Here is a 23,634-nt window from a genome sequence, read left to right on the forward strand (position 1 = left end):
GATTGGTTAGGGTGTGTGATGGGGGTGGGGTGCTGGCAGCTGCTGTGTTCAACCACTGCCGCGGGATTCCAGGGCTGACTGGGCAGCTGAGCCACAACAGGAGATCAGTTTACACACACATACACACACTTTTCTTCCCACGTCATACACTATGGGGTGTGTAGATAAATATTTACTTGAATACTTGTATGCCAGCTGCAAGTGCATTTTTATGGACCGTCCATGAGCAGCGGCCCTCCAGGAAACAGGGAATGAGCTGTGATTGGCAGAGTGAACTATGGCTCATTGTAATTAGTTACTTGAACAAGTACCAAGATGTTGGCACTCAGCGCTCCCCTTCGATTCTCTGCCGTGCTCTCGTAAACACTGCTTGCTTCTCTCTGCAGTCTTTCTGTCTCGTCTCTCACTGTGCGTGTCTCTCCTCTTCCTGTCTGACTGTAGAAAAATCGTGTGCACCAGCAGCTTCATGAGCATCTGCAGGATGCCATGTCCTTCTTAAAGGATGTCTGCGAGGTATTCCCGCTCTTCAGACAGTCACGTTCTGTCCTTCTTTTCCATTCAGCCGCCATCGACTTTCTTTTGATTTGGCTGTGCTTTTTCTGTTTTGTGCTTTTGTTAATTTGCCATTTCATCTTTTATTGGTCTTTGGTGATGTCAATACATGAAAATGACCATATTGCAGTTAGTTAGTTGTTTATTCCTTTCACTTTTTCTCTTCTTTTCCTTTTCACTGTTTTTAAATGTTCATTTGCTTTTACAATGTTTGCCATTTCATAATTCTATGTCTTTAAAGTCTCTATTGATATTTGTTTTCATTTACGTTTGTGTTTTTTTCTCTCTCCCTCCCTCCACTTCTCCTTGTTCTCCATCGCTCATTTCAGTCTCGGATGGAGGACCGGCTGGACAGGCTGGACGATGCAATCCATGTCCTGCGGAATCACGCTGTGGGCTCCACTGCCGCCCTGTCTAGCGACATCCACAACCTGTTAGGACAAGCGCACAACGGTCCAATCTCAGCCATCGGCACCAGTTTCCCGGCTTCTGGATTGGTCACCAACCGAACAGCACAAATGGTAAGGAAAACTTCACAAACTGTCACAAAGGAAACTTTAGCTTATGTGTTTCAGAGTGTTCTGAATGTCCCATTGCTTTTGAGGTCAAAGTCTTGTCCAGTTATTACAGGCAGTAGGGAGAGAAATGCATGTGTTTTTTCATTGTGCCTCTCCAAATAGGCTAATAAACAGAGTTAAGCCACCTGTTTAAAATGAAGGCCTGGCCATGTGCTGAAACTGAACTATTTTCCACTGAGAGCAGTTTAACTTAAACCCACATACTTTCCATAAGCGTAATGGCTGGACCGAGGCTCATTCTCCCTCCTTGAGCTGCGTTCCTCAGGCTGAATGGGAAAAGCAGTCACAGTAGAAATCTAGTATATTAGTGGGTGTCTGGAAGACATTTCCGCACTGTAGCTCGATGGGGCTGTGGGGACCTGCGTGGTGTGAGATCTGCTGAAACTAAAGCAATCTGTATCTCCCCCACCATCCCATGACATTCATTCCCTTCTACAAAGAGATCTGCGCACAGCTGTATTAGTCAGAACATGCGAGGGAGGCGTTTCCCAGTGGTTTCCCAATAATAGGAAATAATCATGGCCTTTTTTTCTGTATTCAAAACAGCATTTGGATTTTCTTTCAACTTAATGTGCTTTCAAATGAACTGACACTGACCTCTTTGCTTTTGTCCGAAGACTAAAGCAACACTCAGAAATGTTTTCATGATTGATACAGTGGGAAGTTTAGCCTCGGCCAGTTGACCACGAAGATCTGAAATTTCCTGATTCCCATTTAATGTTTCAAACAGACAGTTAATGTCTGGAATGCTGTATCACATGTTAGTGAAGCTTTCATAGACCTGTTTATTGACGGCTCAAGTCAAACAAAGTTTGACATATTCAACATGTACAATTAGAAAAATCAATAAATGTCTTTTTTATAGTTTCCTTTCCTCTTCACACAAGCCTCTCTATGTGTGCCAATAATATTTCATAGCCCCAATCTAAAAGAAACACATTTAGAAATCCAAATGAAGCACAAACACTGTGCCCTAACGAGGCATGACAAAAAATGACAAAAGCTATATTTTTCAGGTAAATTGATAAAAACAAAAAACTGTGATTGTAACAAGTGTCAAGACATGCTGACAGTTGTTGGTTTCATTTCTGCAGTGTCACACAGAGTAGCCCCACCCACAATTGTGTCCAAAATCAAGCTCCACATAACTGTATATTTAACATCAGATATCTTCATATTATTGATATACACAATAGTAATTCAAAGTGCTGTAAATAAAAAGGATTTTTTTTTAAATCATAAAATAATTCGAACAGATGCGTAAGACATACAACTAACAAAAATTATTTAAAATGTATTAAAAAAAAAATTAGAAGAAAAGAGATTATACAGTGCAATAAAAACAATGTGTATGATAAATAAAAAAAATTATTTAAGTCTATATAAATACATTTTGTTCACCCAAAAATCAAAATTCTGTCATTATTTGCCAACCCTACTGTTCTTAACCTGTATGATTTTCATCTGTGGAAAAAAAAGATATTTTGAGAAATGTGATTTTTCCATACAGTGGAGTCATGATTTGGTTGCCAGCATTCTTCAAAATATCTTCTTTTAGATTCCATAGAAAGAAAGTCATGTAGGTTTGCAGCAACATGAGGGTGAGTTAAATGATGACAGAATCTTGTGGCTGTAATTTACAACAACAATTAAATCATTCTCTGGTTTGCAACATAGTAACAAAAGTGATGTTCACGACTTTTTGGCTCGGCACAGCTTATGTTTTCAATCATGATGAACAGAGGTGCGTTTTATTCAGGCAGAAGAGAGGAGATTGCAGCAGAGTGACAGAGCAGTGCTATGGTTGTGTCACGATACGTTCGTCTACGTGGGAGCTGTCACACTGCTGTCAGTGGACTGTGTGTTCATACATACACAAACAGAGCTCTGTGCTACAGGCTCGACCCAAACACACACTCAGACAAGGTCCTGATTCACCACAGCCAGTGTGCTTTTAGTTTGCAGCACTCTTTTCTCTTTCTGTCTCCCCTCTTTTCTTTTTTTCCCCCCTCGTCTTTTTTAACAACTCTGGAAATCTGATGCTTTAGTCATGTGTGCCTGAGCGTCTCAGCTGTATGGTAATCAAGCCCAGACAGAAAAATGGCCGCCTTCTTTGGTTGGCACCCCCCTCTCCTCCACCCCTCTTCTGCCACAGACAAAGAGTTGTTTGGACACCTGTTGAGAGTGGCGCTGAGATTAGAGCGTGGGGGAAGGGGTTGGGGTCTGGGCGGCACGGAGGTTAACAGAGGCCAACAGTGACTTAGGAACGCATTCCTGGGTGGAAGGAAGAGAGTTGGAGGGGGGCTGCAGCGGTTTCTTCTCCACAAATCTGATGCTTTAGTCATGTGTGCCTGAGCGTCTCAGCTGTATGGTAATCAAGCCCAGACAGAAAAATGGCCGCCTTCTTTGGTTGGCACCCCCCTCTCCTCCATCCCTCTTCTGCCACAGACAAAGAGTTGTTTGGACACCTGTTGAGAGTGGCGCTGAGATTAGAGCGTGGGGGAAGGGGTTGGGGTCTGGGCGGCACGGAGGTTAACAGAGGCCAACAGTGACTTAGGAACGCATTCCTGGGTGGAAGGAAGAGAGTTGGAGGGGGGCTGCAGCGGTTTCTTCTCCACTGCGTCGCTAATCACATGGCAAGACATTGATCAAATCCAGATGCGTTTGGAAGCCACCAGTGACGAATGACAAACTGTCATTTGATGTTCAGCATGAAAGGGCAGATTGTTTGTTGCCATATCCACATGTGAATAAGCCATTTTGTTTTAAGGGAAAGTTTTTCTACATATAAATGCTGACAAATGATGTCTGGGTGTCTAAACATTTTATAAAACCAATCTTTCAAGTCAGCTTGAAATCAAAATTAATTTACTCTCCTTTACTATTCACAATGCAACAGTGCATTTTTTCTAAAGGGGAAAAAAATGTTGTTTTCAGATTTTCATAAAAATTGAATAACTGACATAACCAAGGCAGTGCAAGGTCCTAGTTCATATTTGCCAGTGGTAATTTTGTTAAGGAAATTAATACTTTTATTCAGCAAGGACACGTTAAATTGTACTGGTCAAACTGTCATTTGATGTTCAGCATGAAAGGGCAGATTGTTTGTTGCCATATCCACATGTGAATAAGCCATTTTGTTTTAAGGGAAAGTTTTTCTACATATAAATGCTGACAAATGATGTCTGGGTGTCTATTTAAACATTTTATAAAACCAATCTTTCAAGTCAGCTTGAAATCAAAATTAATTTACTCCCCTTTACTGTTCACAATGCAACAGTGCATTTTTTCTAAAGGAAAAAAAAAATGTTGTTTTCAGATTTTCATAAAAATTGAATAACTGACATAACCAAGGCAGTGCAAGGTCCTAGTTCATATTTGCCAGTGGTAATTTTCTTAAGGAAATTAATACTTTTATTCAGCAAGGACACGTTAAATTGTACAAAATTGACAGTAAAGACATTCATATTGTATTTGTTACTAAAGTTTTCTATTTTAAATAAATGCTGTTCTTTCATACTATATATTCATCAAAAAATCCTGAAAAAAGGTATAGCAGATTCCACAAAAATATTAAGCTGTATTCAACAACTGTTTTCACCATTGATAATAATAATAATAAGGTTTCTTGAGCACCAATCAGCATATCAGAATGATTTCTGAAGGATCATGTGACACTGAAGACTGGAATGATGCTGCTGAGAATTCAGCTTTGCATCGCAGGAATTTTAAAATATATTTAAATGGAAAACAGTTATTTTAAATTGTAATAATATTTCAAAATAAATGCAGCCTTGGTGAGTCTTTTTAAAAAAATATATGTAAAAAAAAATCTTTTGAATGATAGTGAAGACGCTGTTTTACGCTGCTGTTGTAGGTATTGTAGCCTTCCCAAATTCTTGCCAATAGTTAATTTAGTAGTAATTTAATATGTAGGAGCAATTTATGTAATAATGGTTTACAACATTAATAGCCAGTAGTGAGAGATTTGAAAATGTCGAAATCATGTGAACCATAAATTTCACATCCCACCAGAAAGCCACCTTTATTGTTTTTATTATTATTATTTTTAAGTAAAAGAAATGTAATATGAATTAATTAGTTATAATTAAGATAAAACATTATATACAATAAAACATATTGTATATACACACAGTATCCAAAACAATACAGTATACAATATACATTTATGTGCTTGATGTTAAAATGTTTTTAAATGGCTTGTTGTTCGCTGCTTCCCTTCTGCCACTATCCCTGAAATCCAATATAGTCTGAAGCGGGGCAGCATCCAGTACAATGTCATGTTACAATCAACCTGCCTTTCAAAGACTCACGATAGACACACGCTTTCAAATTGAAAACAACATGAGAGTGTTTTTGGTGGGACAGAGTCAGAACTCAGGCCTGAAGTGCCGTGTGTCTCTCTGAGCAGGAATTTGGGGCTGTGAAGGTCATTCTTTGTAATGTGAATACCACTCAGTTCTTCAGAGGGGAGGTCACACTCTACAGTAGGGACACAGAGACTCTCTCATCTTTGAAGTCCCAGATCTGTCTCTCCTCCGATTGAATGTAAATCACTTTTGTTTTCTCTGCACTGATCAGATGGCTTCATGATCAGAGGGACTCTGATGTTTTTCTCTGTCTTGTGTATTTATGGCTATCTGTTCTGACAGGGCTCTGTTCACCGCGAAGAGACCGTCAGCCTGAACAACAACCACGGTGGCCTGCAGGCCAACACCGGTCCCACCTCCAGCTCGGAGCTCAACCACCAGGCAGACACGTTCAGAGGTTGGAAGCTTTTTTTTAAGCCACTTTATTATAAGTTATTGTTTTGTTTTTGTAATGGTCGTGTGTGCCTCTTCAGTTATGATTCATACGCAGTTTTATGACCTTACAACAAGTCACAAAGCACTGCATTTTAGATGTCAAGTGTTTATTTTAAGTATCTATGTACTTTCATTGTATGTGACAGCAATCGCTAGCGCTCTGGCCGGTCAAATTGCTTCTCCTCTGGACCTGAAGATCGAGAATCAAGAAAAAGATGAAATGCACGATAACCAATCCTCCGACGACCTCAAATCAGACGACGAGAGTGATAAGAGGGATACGAAGCAGACTCGGGGAAGCACTCGTCCAAGGCAAGGCAACCGCTCATCAAAGCGTTCAAAATTATCGATTTTTCTTTTATGCCAAAAATCATTAGGATATTAAGTAAAGATCATGTTCCATGAAGATATTTTGTAAATTTCCTACCGTAAATATATCAAAACTTAATTTTTGATTAGTAATATGCATTGCTAAGAACTTCATTTAGACAACTTTAAAGGAGATTTTCTCAGTATTTAGATTTTTTTTTGCACCCTCAGATTCCAGATTTTCAAATAGTTGTATCTCGGCCAGATATTGTCCTATACTAACAAACCATACATCAAAGGAAAGATTTCAAGAAATTAATCCTTATGACTGGTATTGTGGTCCAGGGTCACATATAGATGCAGTGTTCAGGTGTTGAGGCCACATTGGTCCCTCCATCTTGTCTGAGCGTTGTGAATGTTTCTGCAGCAGTGTCAATGAAGACGAGGACCTGAACCCCGAGCAGAAGGCAGAGCGCGAGCGAGATAGGAGAATGGCCAACAACGCCCGAGAAAGGCTGCGCGTCCGGGACATCAACGAGGCGTTCAAAGAGCTGGGCCGCATGTGTCAGCTGCACTTGAAGAGCGAGAAGCCCCAGACCAAACTGCTCATTCTTCACCAGGCCGTCACTGTCATACTCAACCTCGAACAGCAAGTCAGAGGTCAGGCACTGTCCTGCATAATGCAATTGTGTTGTGTTTATATAAGGTCTGTCAGTCAGTTAAAATATTGAATTATTGTTAATCATAGTCTAAAACATTGATTTTTTAATGTAAAAAATGTGTTAACTGTGTTAAAAATAACAGCGTTAAACAAATGTAGTTAATTCTATGCGGCAGCCATGTTGTCGACAAAGTGTTACATATTTTTCTTTTTTCTTTTTTACACTACTATGGATATATATTGTTTTTACCTGCCATACAGAGTTGTTCACAAGCTGCATGCACAATAAAGAGCAGCCTCATCATTGACAAACGATAGAAGACGTTTGCTATTTTGTTTCATACAGTGCATTGTAAAAATCCACCTCATCCAGCACTCTTTTTGTTTTCTGACTTATAAAGTATCCTGTTTTGGTGTGAGAAACAAACAGTTTAGTGTGTGTGAGTGAGTGAACTGTCTGAATGTAGCGAATTGAATCGCAAACAGTTGCAGACCTTATTGCAAAATCATCTGACTGATTAGATCAATAGTTATTAATTCACAAATCTGGCATCACTAGTTCTGATTCTAAACAGACACTTCATGATTGCTGAAATATTATCAGTAAACATGATTCTCAGGTCGGTATGGTAATCTCCACTGTCAGGTTTATCAGTAATATTATACTAGGACCCTTGACAACAGCTCTAATTTATATTAATCAGTTCAACAGATCTCAAAGAGCTGGATTCATAAGGCAATGAAAGCTTTATAAAAGTGTTATGATTCCTTTTTTTCCGTATTTCTTTATGAGCTATGGTGAGATAATATAAGTTCTCCTGTGTGCAGAGAGGAACCTAAACCCCAAAGCAGCCTGCCTTAAGAGGAGGGAGGAAGAGAAAGTGTCAGGGGTTTCAGGTGACCCCCAGCAAGCCCACCCACCTGTGCACCCGGGCCTCACAGACACATCCAACCCCATGGGCCATCTGTGAACAGCCAGGTAAACACGAGCAGCTCCACACAGAGATGTAAAATGGGCTGGTGGTTAAAACACGACACCACAAGCAGGATGTTCTTTGCTTTGCTGAGACACAAGCTCTGCTGCAAAACCCAGTGAGCTGCACCCTTGCCTGCCTTCCTTTAGGGACATTTATATTGGAAATGCACACGATGCCTTAAACTAGGTTTCGGAATGCACTGGACTGATTTAGACATTATAGTAAGATATTATATTACTCCTGTTGTATCCAGTTATAGTACTATTTAAAATGTTGGTGTCTGTAAGATTTTTGGAACATTTTTGACAGAAGTCTCTTATGCATTTAATTAATCAAAAATACAGTAAAAACTATGAAATAATATCATTTCAAATTCTAAACTTTAAAAAACTATTTTCTTTTTTTTTTAATGTAATTTATTCCTGTGATGCAAAGCTGCATTTTCAGCAGCCATTAATCCAGTCTTCAGTGTCAAATGATATGCTAATATGCTGATTTGGTGCTCAAGAAACATTTTTCAGCATTATTATCAGTGTTGAAAACAGTTGCTGCTTAATATTTGTGTAGAACCCGTGATTCATTTCTTTCAGGATTTCAGGATGGATAGAAAGTTCAAAAGAACAGCATTTATTATGAATGTCTTTACTGTCACTTCTGATCGATTCAATGCATCCTTGCTGAATGAAAGTATTAATTTCTTTAAACAAAATCATACTAACCCCAAACTTTAGAATGATACCGTATATAAACATGAGCATGCGATTTGAGTGTCTACAGTTGGTCATAAGCAGTGTCCTTATCTTTCCCTCACTTTCAGATCAAATAAATGGAGTGTGTTAGACAGAGTCGGCGACCTTGCTTTCCACGGGCGGACAGGACTTACAGTTTGTGACACAAATTTGAAAAGACAGACCACTCGAAGCAAAATTCCACCGTTAAGCAATCCTGAGATAGAAGAAAACTGGCAAGTGCCCAGCTCCCTGTGAAGACATCCCATATCGATAAGCAACTTTCTGCCCACCGGAGAAAAAAAAAAATCATATCAAGCATAAAAGCCCCTCAGCACATATCGCTGTCTGCAAGCCGTGTGCCGCAGCTGTACAATCAGAGACTGTCGCCACCCCCTCCACCCTGTACGTGGAAGATGCCTTGTGCCTAAACTGAATTGACGAATGCATTGTAACAGCAGTTGTTGTTGTTGTTTTGGTTTCTTTGTTTGTTTGTTTTTTTCCTATTTATTATGTTACCGAGCTGTAAGTCTATGTTTAAAGGGAAAGTTCTGCCATTGCTCTGAGAAGCTGGTGGCGTTTCAGTAGATCTGCAGTTTGTCGTGTGCTGTCCGCAGCCTCTCTCTACTGTCGGTCTGTGGAAGGGCCTCTCCAATCGATGAGATTACCGTATTCAGATCAAATCCCATGCCCTCGTGAAAGAATCTGATGGTGTTTGAGCGTTCAAAGACTCAAGGATCCCTGTGTCTAAAAAAAGAAAAAAGAAATAATATATTATTTATATTTATCATACATTCATTCCACAAATAACAGCATGAGAAACCAAAACTACCTAATTCTTTATGACGTTTGTGAATAGTGTAGCTCAGAATCCTCATCCCAGACAGAAAGTTATGAACAGCCTGTGCTTTTTCGACCAGATTCCCTGTGACGTGGAGACGATGGTGGAACGGCAAACTCTGGCTTTACTGAAAGGTCAAAGGTCAAACACAAGCTGCCATGTTTATACTCATTAGTGAGCCGTACAGATACGGAAAGCAGAAAGTTACAAAACCCCAGCATTCCCTGCATATTTCTTAGTGTCTTAAACAGGAAAGGGGACGCAGTCTCGTTCTTTTGATTCCTTTGCCATATAGTGTTAAGGGTAAAGCGAAAGACGTATTTCAGATTCAGTTTGTTTGTTTTCAAGCGTTACTTTATTTGGTCGAAGAGCCGTGGTTATGCCGAGGCCATCTGTACTGAGGGATCTCTGTTATACCGCGCGACATGGCACTGTTGGAAAAGAGTTGAATTTAAAACGAAGACCATTCATTCACCTGGCCTGAATTGAAGTTTTGTTTTGTGTTCTTTTGTTTTTCTAAAACCATTAACAATTAAAAAAAGAGAAGAAGAAAAAAAAGAAATACTCAAAGTAACCATATGTTATTTTTGTTTATTTGTAATTATATACAAAGCAGCTCTCTAGGCTTCATAGTAAAGCGTATATTTGTCTTGTGAAAATAGAAGGATGTTCTAAGTTACTTAGAATGGCTTTGTCTTTCCCCTCATGCATTGAAGTACTTGATACTTGATCAGCAGAATGTGAGCGCAATGTCTGTTCGAAAAAAAGAGAAGCTCTATGAATTCAAATCCAAATCAGCAAACAGTGGAAATGATGAACAAAGCCAGTTTGGATCAGGATTTTTCTCTGCCATTATTTGTTTTCTTTGTAAATCTAAAGAAAGCAGCAGTCACCACTTTCATTTTATAAAGTATGCGTTTTTCTTTGACCAAAACTGACTTTTTTTTTTTTTAAACGTCTTGCTTTGGAACTGTTTTTCTGTCCCGTCTGTTTGTCTTCCATGTGTTCACACCATTGAAACAAGACTGCCACATTCTCTATGAATCACTCTCTCGGATACGAAGTCAAAAGAACAAAACTTAAGGAAAGATTTCAGAACATCAGCATTATTTTCCTTCTGTGTGTTTTTCTCTCTCTCTCTTTGCTTTGTGGAGAGTTTCCTTCCTTAACAAAATGATCGTGAAATCCACTAGTCTTTGTGGCCTTGTTATACATTTCAGTATTCAAGAGCTTGTATTTTTGCCGGCTGAAAATTAATCAAGGTTATGAGTCATCTTTTTGTCTGTTGTTTTGTTTTCCCTGTTGTTTTCCACCTTTTCCTTTTTTTCTGTGTTCTGTTTTTCCTCTGTTGGATATGTTAGATTTTGCTGTATGCCCTGATGCTTTCCCTCATAACAAAAAAAATGTATGTAAAGGATTAAAAAAAAAACATTTGGCTTATTTTTCACTATAGTTAGTCTTTTATACAATAATATTGTAAGAACATTTCTTGAATTCTAAATATTACTCTTTCTAGATTTTTGAAATCAAAAGTTTTGAGTAAAAAGTTTCTTACTTTATTTTACTATATTAGATAGTAAAAAAAAATGTACGGTTATTTACCATAACCTGTCCATTATTATAAAAAAAGATTATGGATAGCATCTTAAGAACATAAGTAGGATTGTAGCTGGCAGTCTAGTATGTATGGGGTATTGTACGAGCTCGATGTTTCAGAGGATGTGCTCTCCATCTCTGTCTCCAGTCTGCATTGTTGGTTGATGAACGATTTGTACCCATGACAAAATTCAAGGTATTGTCAATACACATCAGAAAACCAGCAGTAAGAAGTCGAATTCTTTTTTCTTTTTTTTCTGTCTCTGTAACAGAAACACAATATGTATATAACATTTATGTAGCAATAAATGTGCCATCTTTTTTTAACTCAGTTGTATGTGCCTTTATTTTCCTCTTTCAGCATTTGGTTTTTATCTACAACTTTATACAGCCAAACTGGATTAAAATACATAACTTCCTTTCACTCAAATCTGAATTATAGAGTTAAACATTGGAATTGTGTGTGCTGGGCTTTTTTATACAAATAAGCTTTACAAGATCTGTCATCATTTACTCACCCTCATGTCGTTCCACACCTGTATAACTGACTTTGTTCTGTGAAACATAAAAAAATATATTTTGAAGAACCAAACAGTTCCCATTGACTTCCATTGAATGGCCAAAAAATATAATGGAAGTTAAAGGAAACCAAAACTGTTCGGTTACTAATTCATTAAATTATTTTCTTTTGTGTTCAGGGTGAGTGATTGATGACAGAAGTTTCATTTTTGGGTGGACTTTCCTATCATGTCTATTTAAAGAACTTCACACACACTGTTCAAAAGCGCTATGAAACCCTTTTCTGTTTTCAGTGTAGTGTGAAAACACACAATGTGATATTTGAAGGGGGAAAACGGTGTAGTCTGTTTGGCTTTTATTATTTGAAAAAAAAATTCTTTGCACTGAGTGAAATCATTTTCTTTTAAGAGTAATTCGAATTTCAGTTGTAAGAGTTCAACATCTGTCTTTAACTTGACTGAAAGACAAATGTACTTTGTCTCTAGTGAATGATCATGGGAAAATAACACTGGAGTATGACAGTCTTGACTGATGCTCTTTCATTGTGGGGTGTGTGCATATTCCCACGTATTCCCAGTGTCAATTGACTTCGCTTCCTAATTTAATTATTTGTTTTTCCCATTTCTGTCAGTTATGAAATATGGGAGCACCTGTCTTGTCCCAGTAGTGGTGAATGGTTTACAGCCAGAGTCTTTCTGCGCAATGCAACTTCCACCATACACTCTTAAAAATAGAGGTGCTTCAAAAGGTTCTTCAAGCGATGCCATAGAAGAACCATTTTTGGTTCCACAAAGAACCATTCAGTTAAAGGTTCTTTAAAGAACCATCTCTTTCTTACCTTTTTATAATCCGAAGAACCTTCTTTCGCCACAAAGAACCTTTTGTGAAACAGAAAGGTTCTTCAGATGTTAAAGGTTCTTTATGGAACCATTTAGACAAAAAGGTTCTTCTATGGCATCGTGAAACACCTTTATTTTTAAGAGTGTACCACATGAAACTCAAAAAACAGTTTGCTCTGTTTATTTCTCATTTTTCATCTCATCCGTACATTTTTATGCAATGACATCAGTCCTGGCTGTCCAATTAAACTAAATCCCAGTACTCATCTCCTTGGCTTACACATCTGCCCTAAATTATGTCTCTGTACATGTGTGCGAGAGACGCTTTCTCATTGGATTTGTCCTGCGCTGACAGGTTGGGCCCCAGATCTGCTCTGAGACCGAAACGGCACTGGGGAAGAGGTTGCTAAATACTGGAGAGACCTCGGCTAATTCTGACTCTGTCAGCCTTCCAACACAACACCTCATCCAGAGGAACCTAGGTGGGAAATCTTTGTCCCATTTCCTCCCTGTGTGTGTGTGTGTGTTTGTATGACTGTGTGCATATTCCTTCCTGCCTTTATCAAAACCGTGCACTGGAGTGTTTACTTGCAGTCAACTAGAAAAAATTAGCAATGTTTTATAAGCATGGGACCACCATGTTTGCAAGCTAACTTCCTGTGGATCTGGCTGCCTGGGACAGCCCAGCGAGGGAGTGTCATGGTGGGCTTACTGAGAGGAGCATTTTGGCTTCTCCTGCTGGACCATAAACAAGGTTCTCTCAGGCTGACATGCATTTGATCATGACGTTCCTGCTGACTCTTTTCCTTTCAGTGAAATCGCTACTGGGTTTACATTTGATGACCACGGTTATGGTTCTGTATACCAGACTTTTATATTGACCAGATTTTAAAATTCATAAACTGAATTCTTTTAAACAGGTACTAATGCATATTACTAATACTTGCTTATATTGCAGTATACCAGTTTTACAGTGCTACTTATCAGCCAAACTGTGGCCCTACACAAATTCTGTTCACTTGGTGTCCCGTGACCTTTTTAAGTGATGCATTTAAAGTGAGAGCTGTTGATAAACTATTATCTAGCATAAAATTAATCTAGGATGAAAAGTAGCTATCTTTAAAAGTTGATATCCACTCCTTGAAATTAGCATTTTGGTCAGTCCAGTGTCAGAGGTCTTGACTTTCTAAATGATATGCAAGTCCAACAAGTTAAAATCATACATTCTTGCTTAATCTATTGAACTGATATTAAATAAATATTTTTAATTATGAACTAATTTTAATCTAAAAAATGTATGGATGTAGCTACAGCAAGCAACTTAATTATTTGCAACTGTTACCTACTGTCATGAAACTGCACATACAGTGGGTACGGAAAGTATTCAGACCCCCTTACATTTTTCACTCTTTGTTAAATTGCAGGCTTTTCACAATGACAGCAGCATGACGTTATGAGGTTAATACAATGTTTCTCCTAAAAACTCTTTTAGAACTTTGAGTGTTTGTAATAACTTTCTACTGTGACCTAATGTAGATTTTGTATATAATATTATGACACAAATGTATTTTGAGTAGCTTTTTATAGAATAAATACTACACCGGTTGCATTTCTAGCTGCTACTTTATTCTTTTAAAAATACCCCAAAATGCATGGAACACACATAAACCATTTACTGTTGTAATCGAAAATGTATTAATTAGGGATGCACCGATATGAAAATTTTGGCCGATACCGATAACCGATTATTCTTTATTTTTGAAAGCCGATAACCGATATGTTGGCCGATAAATCTATGTCCAAATTGTTATATATTTTTTGAGAGCCTGATTACAAAAAAGGTCTCATCATTAAAAGCCACATCCCAAACACTAAGCAGCCTAGTTTGAACGGTGTACATTTTAAAAATAATTTTACTCTCCCATTACCAAATTTAGTCAAAGTCTTACAAATATCATCTGTGTTTAGGTGGGAATTATGATCACACAATAGACAATACTGATTGATGGATCTGCAGGGAATCATCTGTCTAGGAGTCATCAATCCTGTAAAAAGGCGAGGCAGACAGTGGATGAACTTCATTCTCATCAGACTGCACAATTAATGGAAATTAATAGAAATGATGCATAACATAAAGTAAACGCGTGAATAGCAATAAAGCCATTCAATAAAGGATGGTGAGTAGTGGAGCCCTTTGTTCAAAAATAAATGGGCACAAACCTGACTAAATATGTAGACGTCTCTTTATTTTATTCAAAATATAAATAACTTCCAATTGATTTGCATGATCTAGCATTCCTGGCAGGCTGACAGAAATTAAGAAATTACCAGTAACCAAGAATTAAGATATCCAATCTATTTATTCCAAGTTTCTCAGGATGAAATAATAATTCAAGTGATTCTATAATTCTAACTGTAACAGCTGGAGCGTGTGTAAGGCTGGACTAGGCTTTGTGTTCCTCTGGCCACAGATTGGAAATTAATGGGGACTTGGGGCAAAAATGCTATCAAATTGGACAAAAATGCCCCTGCACAATTAAACTAAATCTATTACGGCTGTTGCGAATAAAGTGAAAATGAAATGAAAAGTGTCGATTGCGGCATTAAATTTAGATGTGCATCATGCATTTAGATGTTGCATCACATTTCTTTTTAAGTGTTTTTACAGTGTTGCGCATTTTGACCAATCACACACTATTCCGTTGACTTTATGAATGCAGTGGCCAATCAGAAGCGTTCAGATGAGTCATCGCTGAAACACTGGAGTTTCTTTTAGGGCGCGCGCTCGTTGACTGAATTCTGCATTCTAGTTCTCTCATCTTAAACAACAAAGTGCAGATGTGCCTACGATGTAAGAGATTCATCATCATGTAGACTATAGACAGCTTCAGTGTTTAACGGGGGAGTTTTTTGAGAATCCTTAAACTGGCGCTAGACTGAAGTCAGTGATAATATTCTTTGATAATGTAGCCTTTGTAATGTTCTTTGCTCGGTTTCACTATAATTTATTTGTTGTTTTCAAAAGCATCCCCACTGTGCTTTCTTCACAAATCGCACCCTGAGTATAACACTAATATGTAAACTCTAAAGATGTCAAGCTGAATGAACTGAACTGCAACGCCTCCATCGCTCGATCCAATCCGGACCCCCGGATCCCTGCTGAACCTGCTGCAGGGATTTTAAATAGAGCTTCTTTTGTGTTTCCCTGAAACTCCACAGTCCTCTCAGCTACAAGACCGATTGCACCCACACAGAGAAATGAAAACACAGCAGACCCACGACAAAGGGTGGAGTCATCAGTACTTACACTAGATACTCACAAGTCATTTGTGCTCTTAGTTCTTGGCTTAAGGACAGTTACATTTACAGGACAAATGAGTTCTGTTACTAACTAACTTACTAACAGGTTTGGAAATGACATGAGGATGAGTAGGCCTAAGTGATGAGAGAAGTTGCATTTTGGGGTGAACTGTCCCTTTAAGGACACCAAATTTATGCACATTAAAACAAAGCAAACATGGTTGATAAATGATTGCTTGTGAAGTTATCACCCTGTAGTGCTCCTCTAGTTGGTGACCCATTTATCTCCTCATATTATATTAAGGAGGTTGAAACAGGTTTTCTTCTTCACTCTGATACATTTGGAGGAATAATAGAACTGTCAGAAACAAGTTTTATTGGGGGAGGACAGTGTCTGTCACGGCCAGATCTGATGAGATTTGTTAACTGCACACCCTCAGAAAACAGCCAGTGCATCTTCCTGCTCACTAGTAGCCGATATTCATTGTCTGAACAACAGTTTTGTCTTAATCATCAGTTATGTTTTGTTGAAGTTTATTCAGTTGTATTGTTTTTATATCATGTAGGTTGATTGTAGTTGTTGTTCTATTAACATTACTGGCTCCATCCTATTATAGTGTTTCTATTAGTTTTCTAGCAGTGTGAAGACACTGCGGTGTTAAAGTGTGTTTATAAGGCTGTCATTTGCATTATGTAAATCTGCTGTCTGCAGTGCTCAATCACTAGATGGCGCTGTCAGTCTAAAGAGCTGTCAGGGCGTCATTTAGTCAGTGTGTATTGCTGGGAACAGTTCGTGTAGGCGGGCCAAACACTTTCTCAAAAATCCAACCTCAGTCTGGAACTTTATTCCACAATATATTTTCTCCAAATTTTTTTTAAGTGTTTTTACAGTGTTGCGCATTTTGACCAATCACACACTATTCCGTTGACTTTATGAATGCAGTGGCCAATCAGAAGCGTTCAGATGAGTCATCGCTGAAACACTGGAGTTTCTTTTAGGGCGCGCGCTCGTTGACTGAATTCTGCATTCTAGTTCTCTCATCTTAAACAACAAAGTGCAGATGTGCCTACGATGTAAGAGATTCATCATCATGTAGACTATAGACAGCTTCAGTGTTTAACGGGGGAGTTTTTTGAGAATCCTTAAACTGCCGCTAGACTGAAGTCAGTGATAATATTCTTTGATAATGTAGCCTTTGTAATGTTCTTTGCTCGGTTTCACTATAATTTATTCGTTGTTTTCAAAAGCATCCCCACTGTGCTTTCTTCACAAATCGCACCCTGAGTATAACACTAATATGTAAACTCTAAAGATGTCAAGCTGAATGAACTGAACTGCAACGCCTCCATCGCTCGATCCAATCCGGACCCCCGGATCCCTGCTGAACCTGCTGCAGGGATTTTAAATAGAGCTTCTTTTGTGTTTCCCTGAAACTCCACAGTCCTCTCAGCTACAAGACCGATTGCACCCACACAGAGAAATGAAAACACAGCAGACCCACGACAAAGGGTGGAGTCATCAGTACTTACACTAGATACTCACAAGTCATTTGTGCTCTTAGTTCTTGGCTTAAGGACAGTTACGTTTACAGGACAAATGAGTTCTGTTACTAACTAACTTACTAACAGGTTTGGAAATGACATGAGGATGAGTAGGCCTAAGTGATGAGAGAAGTTGCATTTTGGGGTGAACTGTCCCTTTAAGGACACCAAATTTATGCACATTAAAACAAAGCAAACATGGTTGATAAATGATTGCTTGTGAAGTTATCACCCTGTAGTGCTCCTCTAGTTGGTGACCCATTTATCTCCTCATATTATATTAAGGAGGTTGAAACAGGTTTTCTTCTTCACTCTGATACATTTGGAGGAATAATAGAACTGTCAGAAACAAGTTTTATTGGGGGAGGACAGTGTCTGTCACGGCCAGATCTGATGAGATTTGTTAACTGCACACCCTCAGAAAACAGCCAGTGCATCTTCCTGCTCACTAGTAGCCGATATTCATTGTCTGAACAACAGTTTTGTCTTAATCATCAGTTATGTTTTGTTGAAGTTTATTCAGTTGTATTGTTTTTATATCATGTAGGTTGATTGTAGTTGTTGTTCTATTAACATTACTGGCTCCATCCTATTATAGTGTTTCTATTAGTTTTCTAGCAGTGTGAAGACACTGCGGTGTTAAAGTGTGTTTATAAGGCTGTCATTTGCATTATGTAAATCTGCTGTCTGCAGTGCTCAATCACTAGATGGCGCTGTCAGTCTAAAGAGCTGTCAGGGCGTCATTTAGTCAGTGTGTATTGCTGGGAACAGTTCGTGTAGGCGGGCCAAACACTTTCTCAAAAATCCAACCTCAGTCTGGAACTTTATTCCACAATATATTTTCTCCAAATTTGGTGGATTTAATTTTGTATTGCTTTGTAATTATAATGTTGAAAAAATCCCAGCTAAATTATCTAAATTCCATAAGCAGGTCCTTCTCGCCTGGTCTCTTCTATACAAGCACAACTTTTCTCCTCATAAATATTTTATATGGAATAACAGAGATATTCTATATAAAAACAGATCTCTTTTCTTCCAGCGCTGGTTTGAGGCAGATATTTTGCTTGTAAGTCAATTATTTAATGCAAATAGCCTTTTATTAAACTGTGAGGAATTTCTTAATCATTTTAACATTCCTATTACCCCTAAAGAATTTGCTATTGTATTCGATGCCATACCATCTGGAGTTATTAGACTTTTTCAACGTATCCCCCACCCTTCTATTTGACCTTCTTTAGACCCTACTGTTACAATGGTGGGGAAATATTGCTTTTCATCCACTTCTTCTAATAGATCAATACGTTTATTATTTCTCAAGGAAAATGTTTCAATTCCAAATGTGACAGTTTATTGGAATGCCTTTGTATTTGGCTGATTCCAAATAGTTACTTAATTACTGAAACTCCACAGTCCTCTCAGCTACAAGACCGATTGCACCCACACAGAGAAATGAAAACACAGCAGACCCACGACAAAGGGTGGAGTCATCAGTACTTACACTAGATACTCACAAGTCATTTGTGCTCTTAGTTCTTGGCTTAAGGACAGTTACGTTTACAGGACAAATGAGTTCTGTTACTAACTAACTTACTAACAGGTTTGGAAATGACATGAGGATGAGTAGGCCTAAGTGATGAGAGAAGTTGCATTTTGGGGTGAACTGTCCCTTTAAGGACACCAAATTTATGCACATTAAAACAAAGCAAACATGGTTGATAAATGATTGCTTGTGAAGTTATCACCCTGTAGTGCTCCTCTAGTTGGTGACCCATTTATCTCCTCATATTATATTAAGGAGGTTGAAACAGGTTTTCTTCTTCACTCTGATACATTTGGAGGAATAATAGAACTGTCAGAAACAAGTTTTATTGGGGGAGGACAGTGTCTGTCACGGCCAGATCTGATGAGATTTGTTAACTGCACACCCTCAGAAAACAGCCAGTGCATCTTCCTGCTCACTAGTAGCCGATATTCATTGTCTGAACAACAGTTTTGTCTTAATCATCAGTTATGTTTTGTTGAAGTTTATTCAGTTGTATTGTTTTTATATCATGTAGGTTGATTGTAGTTGTTGTTCTATTAACATTACTGGCTCCATCCTATTATAGTGTTTCTATTAGTTTTCTAGCAGTGTGAAGACACTGCGGTGTTAAAGTGTGTTTATAAGGCTGTCATTTGCATTATGTAAATCTGCTGTCTGCAGTGCTCAATCACTAGATGGCGCTGTCAGTCTAAAGAGCTGTCAGGGCGTCATTTAGTCAGTGTGTATTGCTGGGAACAGTTCGTGTAGGCGGGCCAAACACTTTCTCAAAAATCCAACCTCAGTCTGGAACTTTATTCCACAATATATTTTCTCCAAATTTGGTGGATTTAATTTTGTATTGCTTTGTAATTATAATGTTGAAAAAATACCAGCTAAATTATCTAAATTCCATAAGCAGGTCTTTCTCACCTGGTCTCTTCTATACAAGCACAACTTTTCTCCTCATAAATATTTTATATGGAATAACAGAGATATTCTATATAAAAACAGATCTCTTTTCTTCCAGCGCTGGTTTGAGGCAGATATTTTGCTTGTAAGTCAATTATTTAATGCAAATAGCCTTTTATTAAACTGTGAGGAATTTCTTAATCATTTTAACATTCCTATTACCCCTAAAGAATTTGCTATTGTATTCGATGCCATACCATCTGGAGTTATTAGACTTTTTCAACGTATCCCCCACCCTTCTATTTGACCTTCTTTAGACCCTACTGTTACAATGGTGGGGAAATATTGCTTTTCATCCACTTCTTCTAATAGGTCAATACGTTTATTATTTCTCAAGGAAAATGTTTCAATTCCAAATGTGACAGTTTATTGGAATGCCTTTGTATTTGGCTGATTCCAAATAGTTACTTAATTACTAAAAAGATAAGAGAAGTTTCCTTCCGTATTGTCCATCGTGTATATCCTGTTAATACCTTCTTAAAGAAATTCAAAAAAGATATTGATACAAATTGTTCTTTTTGCAAACAGCACCCAGAGACTATTGTGCATTTATTTTGGCTTTGCCATTATGCTAAATTATTGAGGAAAGACTCTTCCCTGTTTGTTACTGAGAACATTGATAAGGATTTTTCTTTACTTTGGGGAAATGTTTTGTTTGGAATTGCTAATGGGAAAAAAGAACATTTACTGAAAAACAAAATATACTTACTTAATCTTCTTATTTTATTAACCAAATTTGATATACATAAATGTACATTATCAGGTCAAAAACCACTTTTTTATGTTTTGCTTGCTGAATTGCAGCATTACTTTGGGACTATCTTTAACTCGTGTAACAAGAAGGCTTTAAAAACAATTGAAATTTGTAATTCTTTTAATCTTTTCCTTTGATGTGATCTTTTGTGATTAGTTATATACCCCTGTCTTGTACCCTGTAGTTTTATTTTTCTTGTTGTTGTTTTTTTTTTATTATTTCTTTTGTTCTACATTGTGACTGCTTTTATTTTTGTCTATATAATGTTCTTAATTAAAAAAAAAAAAATAAAAAATAAAATAAAAGAAACAGTTCGTGTAGGCCAGATACACAAGGGAGGAAAATTAGTAGCAGTAGGCCTATACGGTATTGCGTATTCATAATGCTCTTAGTAATCTGACATTTTTATTACATCAATTTTTCATCACGATATTCGCTCTAGCACTGCAAAATGTAATTACGTTTTTTCCTTATAAAAGCAGATGGTAAATATATGTAGGCTAAGTGTTTTTCTTGACATTATTACTAATCATAAAGAACACCTTGAGTTTTCTTTATTGATTTATTTTTATTTTTTTAGTAGCACCAGACATATTCTCAAGAGTCAAGACATTGATTGTATGATGATGGTGATGAGTGATGAGGAAGATTAACCTATACCACTGAATTAAAAAAAAAATCTTCCACACCAATATTAAACAATGTAATACCAATGACACGTTGAAATTAAGCAAGTTGGGGAGCAACTATTTAAAAAAAATGAAAGGTATGAAAAAACACATTTTAACAAGTCTCTTCTTTCAAGAACACCTTGAGTTTTCTTTATTGATTTATTTTTATTTTTTTAGTAGCACCAGACATATTCTCAAGAGTCAAGACATTGATTGTATGATGATGGTGATGAGTGATGAGGAAGATTAACCTATACCACTGAATTAAAAAAAAAATCTTCCACACCAATATTAAACAATGTAATACCAATGACACGTTGAAATTAAGCAAGTTGGGGAGCAACTATTTAAAAAAAATGAAAGGTATGAAAAAACACATTTTAACAAGTCTCTTCTTTCTCTGAATTTTGACCTCAGAAATACTTTCCTACAACTTTTTTGTATTTTTATTTTTAAATAATAATAATTATTATTACTACATTACTACTACTACTACTACTAGGCTACTACTACTTATATAGATAGGCTACACACTTTTTAGGCCTTGCTCTAATGCTTAACTCTTATCAATAAACAAATGTAAATTTCATATAAGTAGTACCAGATAACGGGAACAGGGGATTTTTCAGGCACTTGGCAAATTCCTGTAGTTAAAAAATTTTCAAAACAAAATAGATTAAACCCATTTTTTTGCCTATTACACTGTAAAGTCCTTCTGCTACCTAAAAAAAAATGACCAAATATAACAAAACGTTGCTGTACAACAAAAAAATAACAATCCAATATGAATGCTGTGAAAGCTGTTGCGTGGATTTGAGCACGAATATAATATTATTCGTTAAACGATTCGCTTTATGATATTTAATAAAATGTTAGATTTTTAAATGGGGTTTCTTCAGTGTTGTTGTTTTCAATAGTGAAAAGGGACATGTTTGTTCCCATCTTGAAAATGGCTCATATACTTTCTCTATCCTCTCCTAATAATTCATTATCACCTGAAAACCCTTGATTTCACCGATACTGGAAGCACAAGGGCTTGGATGGCCTACACCAGTTTCTGCGCATTGTGTCTTGAGATCAGGTGAAATGCGAAATGGGCTCTGATCGGCAGTCGTGTCGCGCAGATCAGCTGATCGTGAATCAGGCTGCAGCGGGTGGGTGGAGTGAGGGATGGGGTGTGGGCGGGGCTTTACGCTCTACAATAGCCCGTGCGCGTGAAGTAAAACTAGTCTGAAAACAAGACGTGCAACAAGTGACTTTGACCAACTGAGAGGAGATGGAGTTTTCGCTCTGTGTCACAGCTGTTTACAGAGCTTGATCGACAAATAAACGCATATTTTTTGGATAAACGACTAACAGCGGTAAGTGCTGCTTTTGTTTTTTTTACTAAAAATTGTGCGAATCACTGTTATCCTAGAGGCATTTGGGCAGCATGGTAGGAGTTGAGATAAATGTTCTTAAAACATTGAAATTAAAATTCATAAACTTTAATGAACACCCAAACAGGTAATTTTCTTGTATGAAAAATCTATATTATTAAACTGCACATGCAGTGCTTGGAGCATCTGTTAGGATGATTGTTTGGTATTAATTACGCAAAACATTCATTAGTTTGCAGAAAGCAATTAAAAATAAATAAATAAAACTTGGCTCAACCGCGTGCATGATTTAGCTGCATAGTGCATAGAAAAGGCCAAAGTTTAGGAGTTGGTAATGAGAGTTCAACTTAAGACAGTTTCACCAGAAAACTCTGTTTTGAGTTTCCCTGGAAGAGGAATGCAGGTGGAGGCCAGTTTGCCCAGCCTGAGTTAGCTTCCCTGTCAGAGCTACACATTTCCAGTGGGCACAATGAGAGGAAAAGAGCTACATTAACACCATTGAGTCCCTTTGCACATAGTACATGTGATACAGGAGCTGAAAGAGGCTATTGTGCCATATCCTTTTTTCTGCACCAGAGCTCTGTTCCTTGTGGATAAGGGGCTTGCCGCTTTTTAACTTGCCCTTATTGTTCTTTATCATCCCCTTCTATGGGGATGGAAAGTTTGAGTGTCTTCTTCTGTCTTAGGTGTGTTTGCGGATAAGGAGAATTGTACTTTTTGGCTTGCTTCTTTATTATGATGTGTTCATGTAGTGTTTTTTTTAGCTCTAGTGTCACCTTCATTCTTCACTGAACAGATTTTTTACTTGCCTATTGAAAATGAACCAATGCCATCTTTGTTTTCTTCATTGTCAAGCCCTCAGGGATCTCACAGGTTGCATGCACCGTAATACACTGCATGCTTTGGTCATACCATTGCTGTTGCAACAAAGAAATCGATATGACTCATGCAGCCTTTTGTTGTTTTTGAGGTGAAAGGATGTTATCAGTGGGGTCCAGAAGAAACTGATAATAGCCTGTTGCCTGGTGATGTGATGTCTGTAATAGGGCGATATTTTTGCAGCTTTGTGTC

The 23,634-nt window shown here is 37.7% G+C and overlaps 2 protein-coding genes across 2 annotated transcripts in view; both read left to right on the forward strand.

The window, feature by feature from the left end:
- LOC107600476 (transcription factor 12-like) overlaps nucleotides 1-11,392 on the forward strand; it is a 135,223-nt gene extending 123,831 nt beyond the window's left edge. Inside the window, exons 14-20 of the mRNA XM_016292383.1 lie at nucleotides 442-513; nucleotides 882-1,073; nucleotides 5,804-5,918; nucleotides 6,103-6,268; nucleotides 6,693-6,925; nucleotides 7,755-7,905; nucleotides 8,721-11,392. Coding sequence (XP_016147869.1) covers nucleotides 442-513; nucleotides 882-1,073; nucleotides 5,804-5,918; nucleotides 6,103-6,268; nucleotides 6,693-6,925; nucleotides 7,755-7,897 — 921 coding nt within the window. The 3' untranslated portion in view covers nucleotides 7,898-7,905; nucleotides 8,721-11,392. The remainder of the gene's footprint in view (nucleotides 1-441; nucleotides 514-881; nucleotides 1,074-5,803; nucleotides 5,919-6,102; nucleotides 6,269-6,692; nucleotides 6,926-7,754; nucleotides 7,906-8,720) is intronic.
- Nucleotides 11,393-22,424: 11,032 nt separating this feature from the next.
- The window catches only part of LOC107600477 (cingulin-like protein 1), a 52,577-nt gene continuing 51,367 nt past the window's right edge, over nucleotides 22,425-23,634 (forward strand). The window contains exon 1 of the mRNA XM_016292384.1: nucleotides 22,425-22,545. The gene's annotated coding sequence lies outside the window, so the exon portion shown is untranslated. The remainder of the gene's footprint in view (nucleotides 22,546-23,634) is intronic.

The sequence above is a fragment of the Sinocyclocheilus grahami genome, unplaced genomic scaffold (genome assembly GCF_001515645.1).
Source record: "Sinocyclocheilus grahami isolate Dianchi unplaced genomic scaffold, SAMN03320097.WGS_v1.1 scaffold284.1, whole genome shotgun sequence".
Taxonomy (NCBI): Eukaryota; Metazoa; Chordata; class Actinopteri; order Cypriniformes; family Cyprinidae; genus Sinocyclocheilus; species Sinocyclocheilus grahami.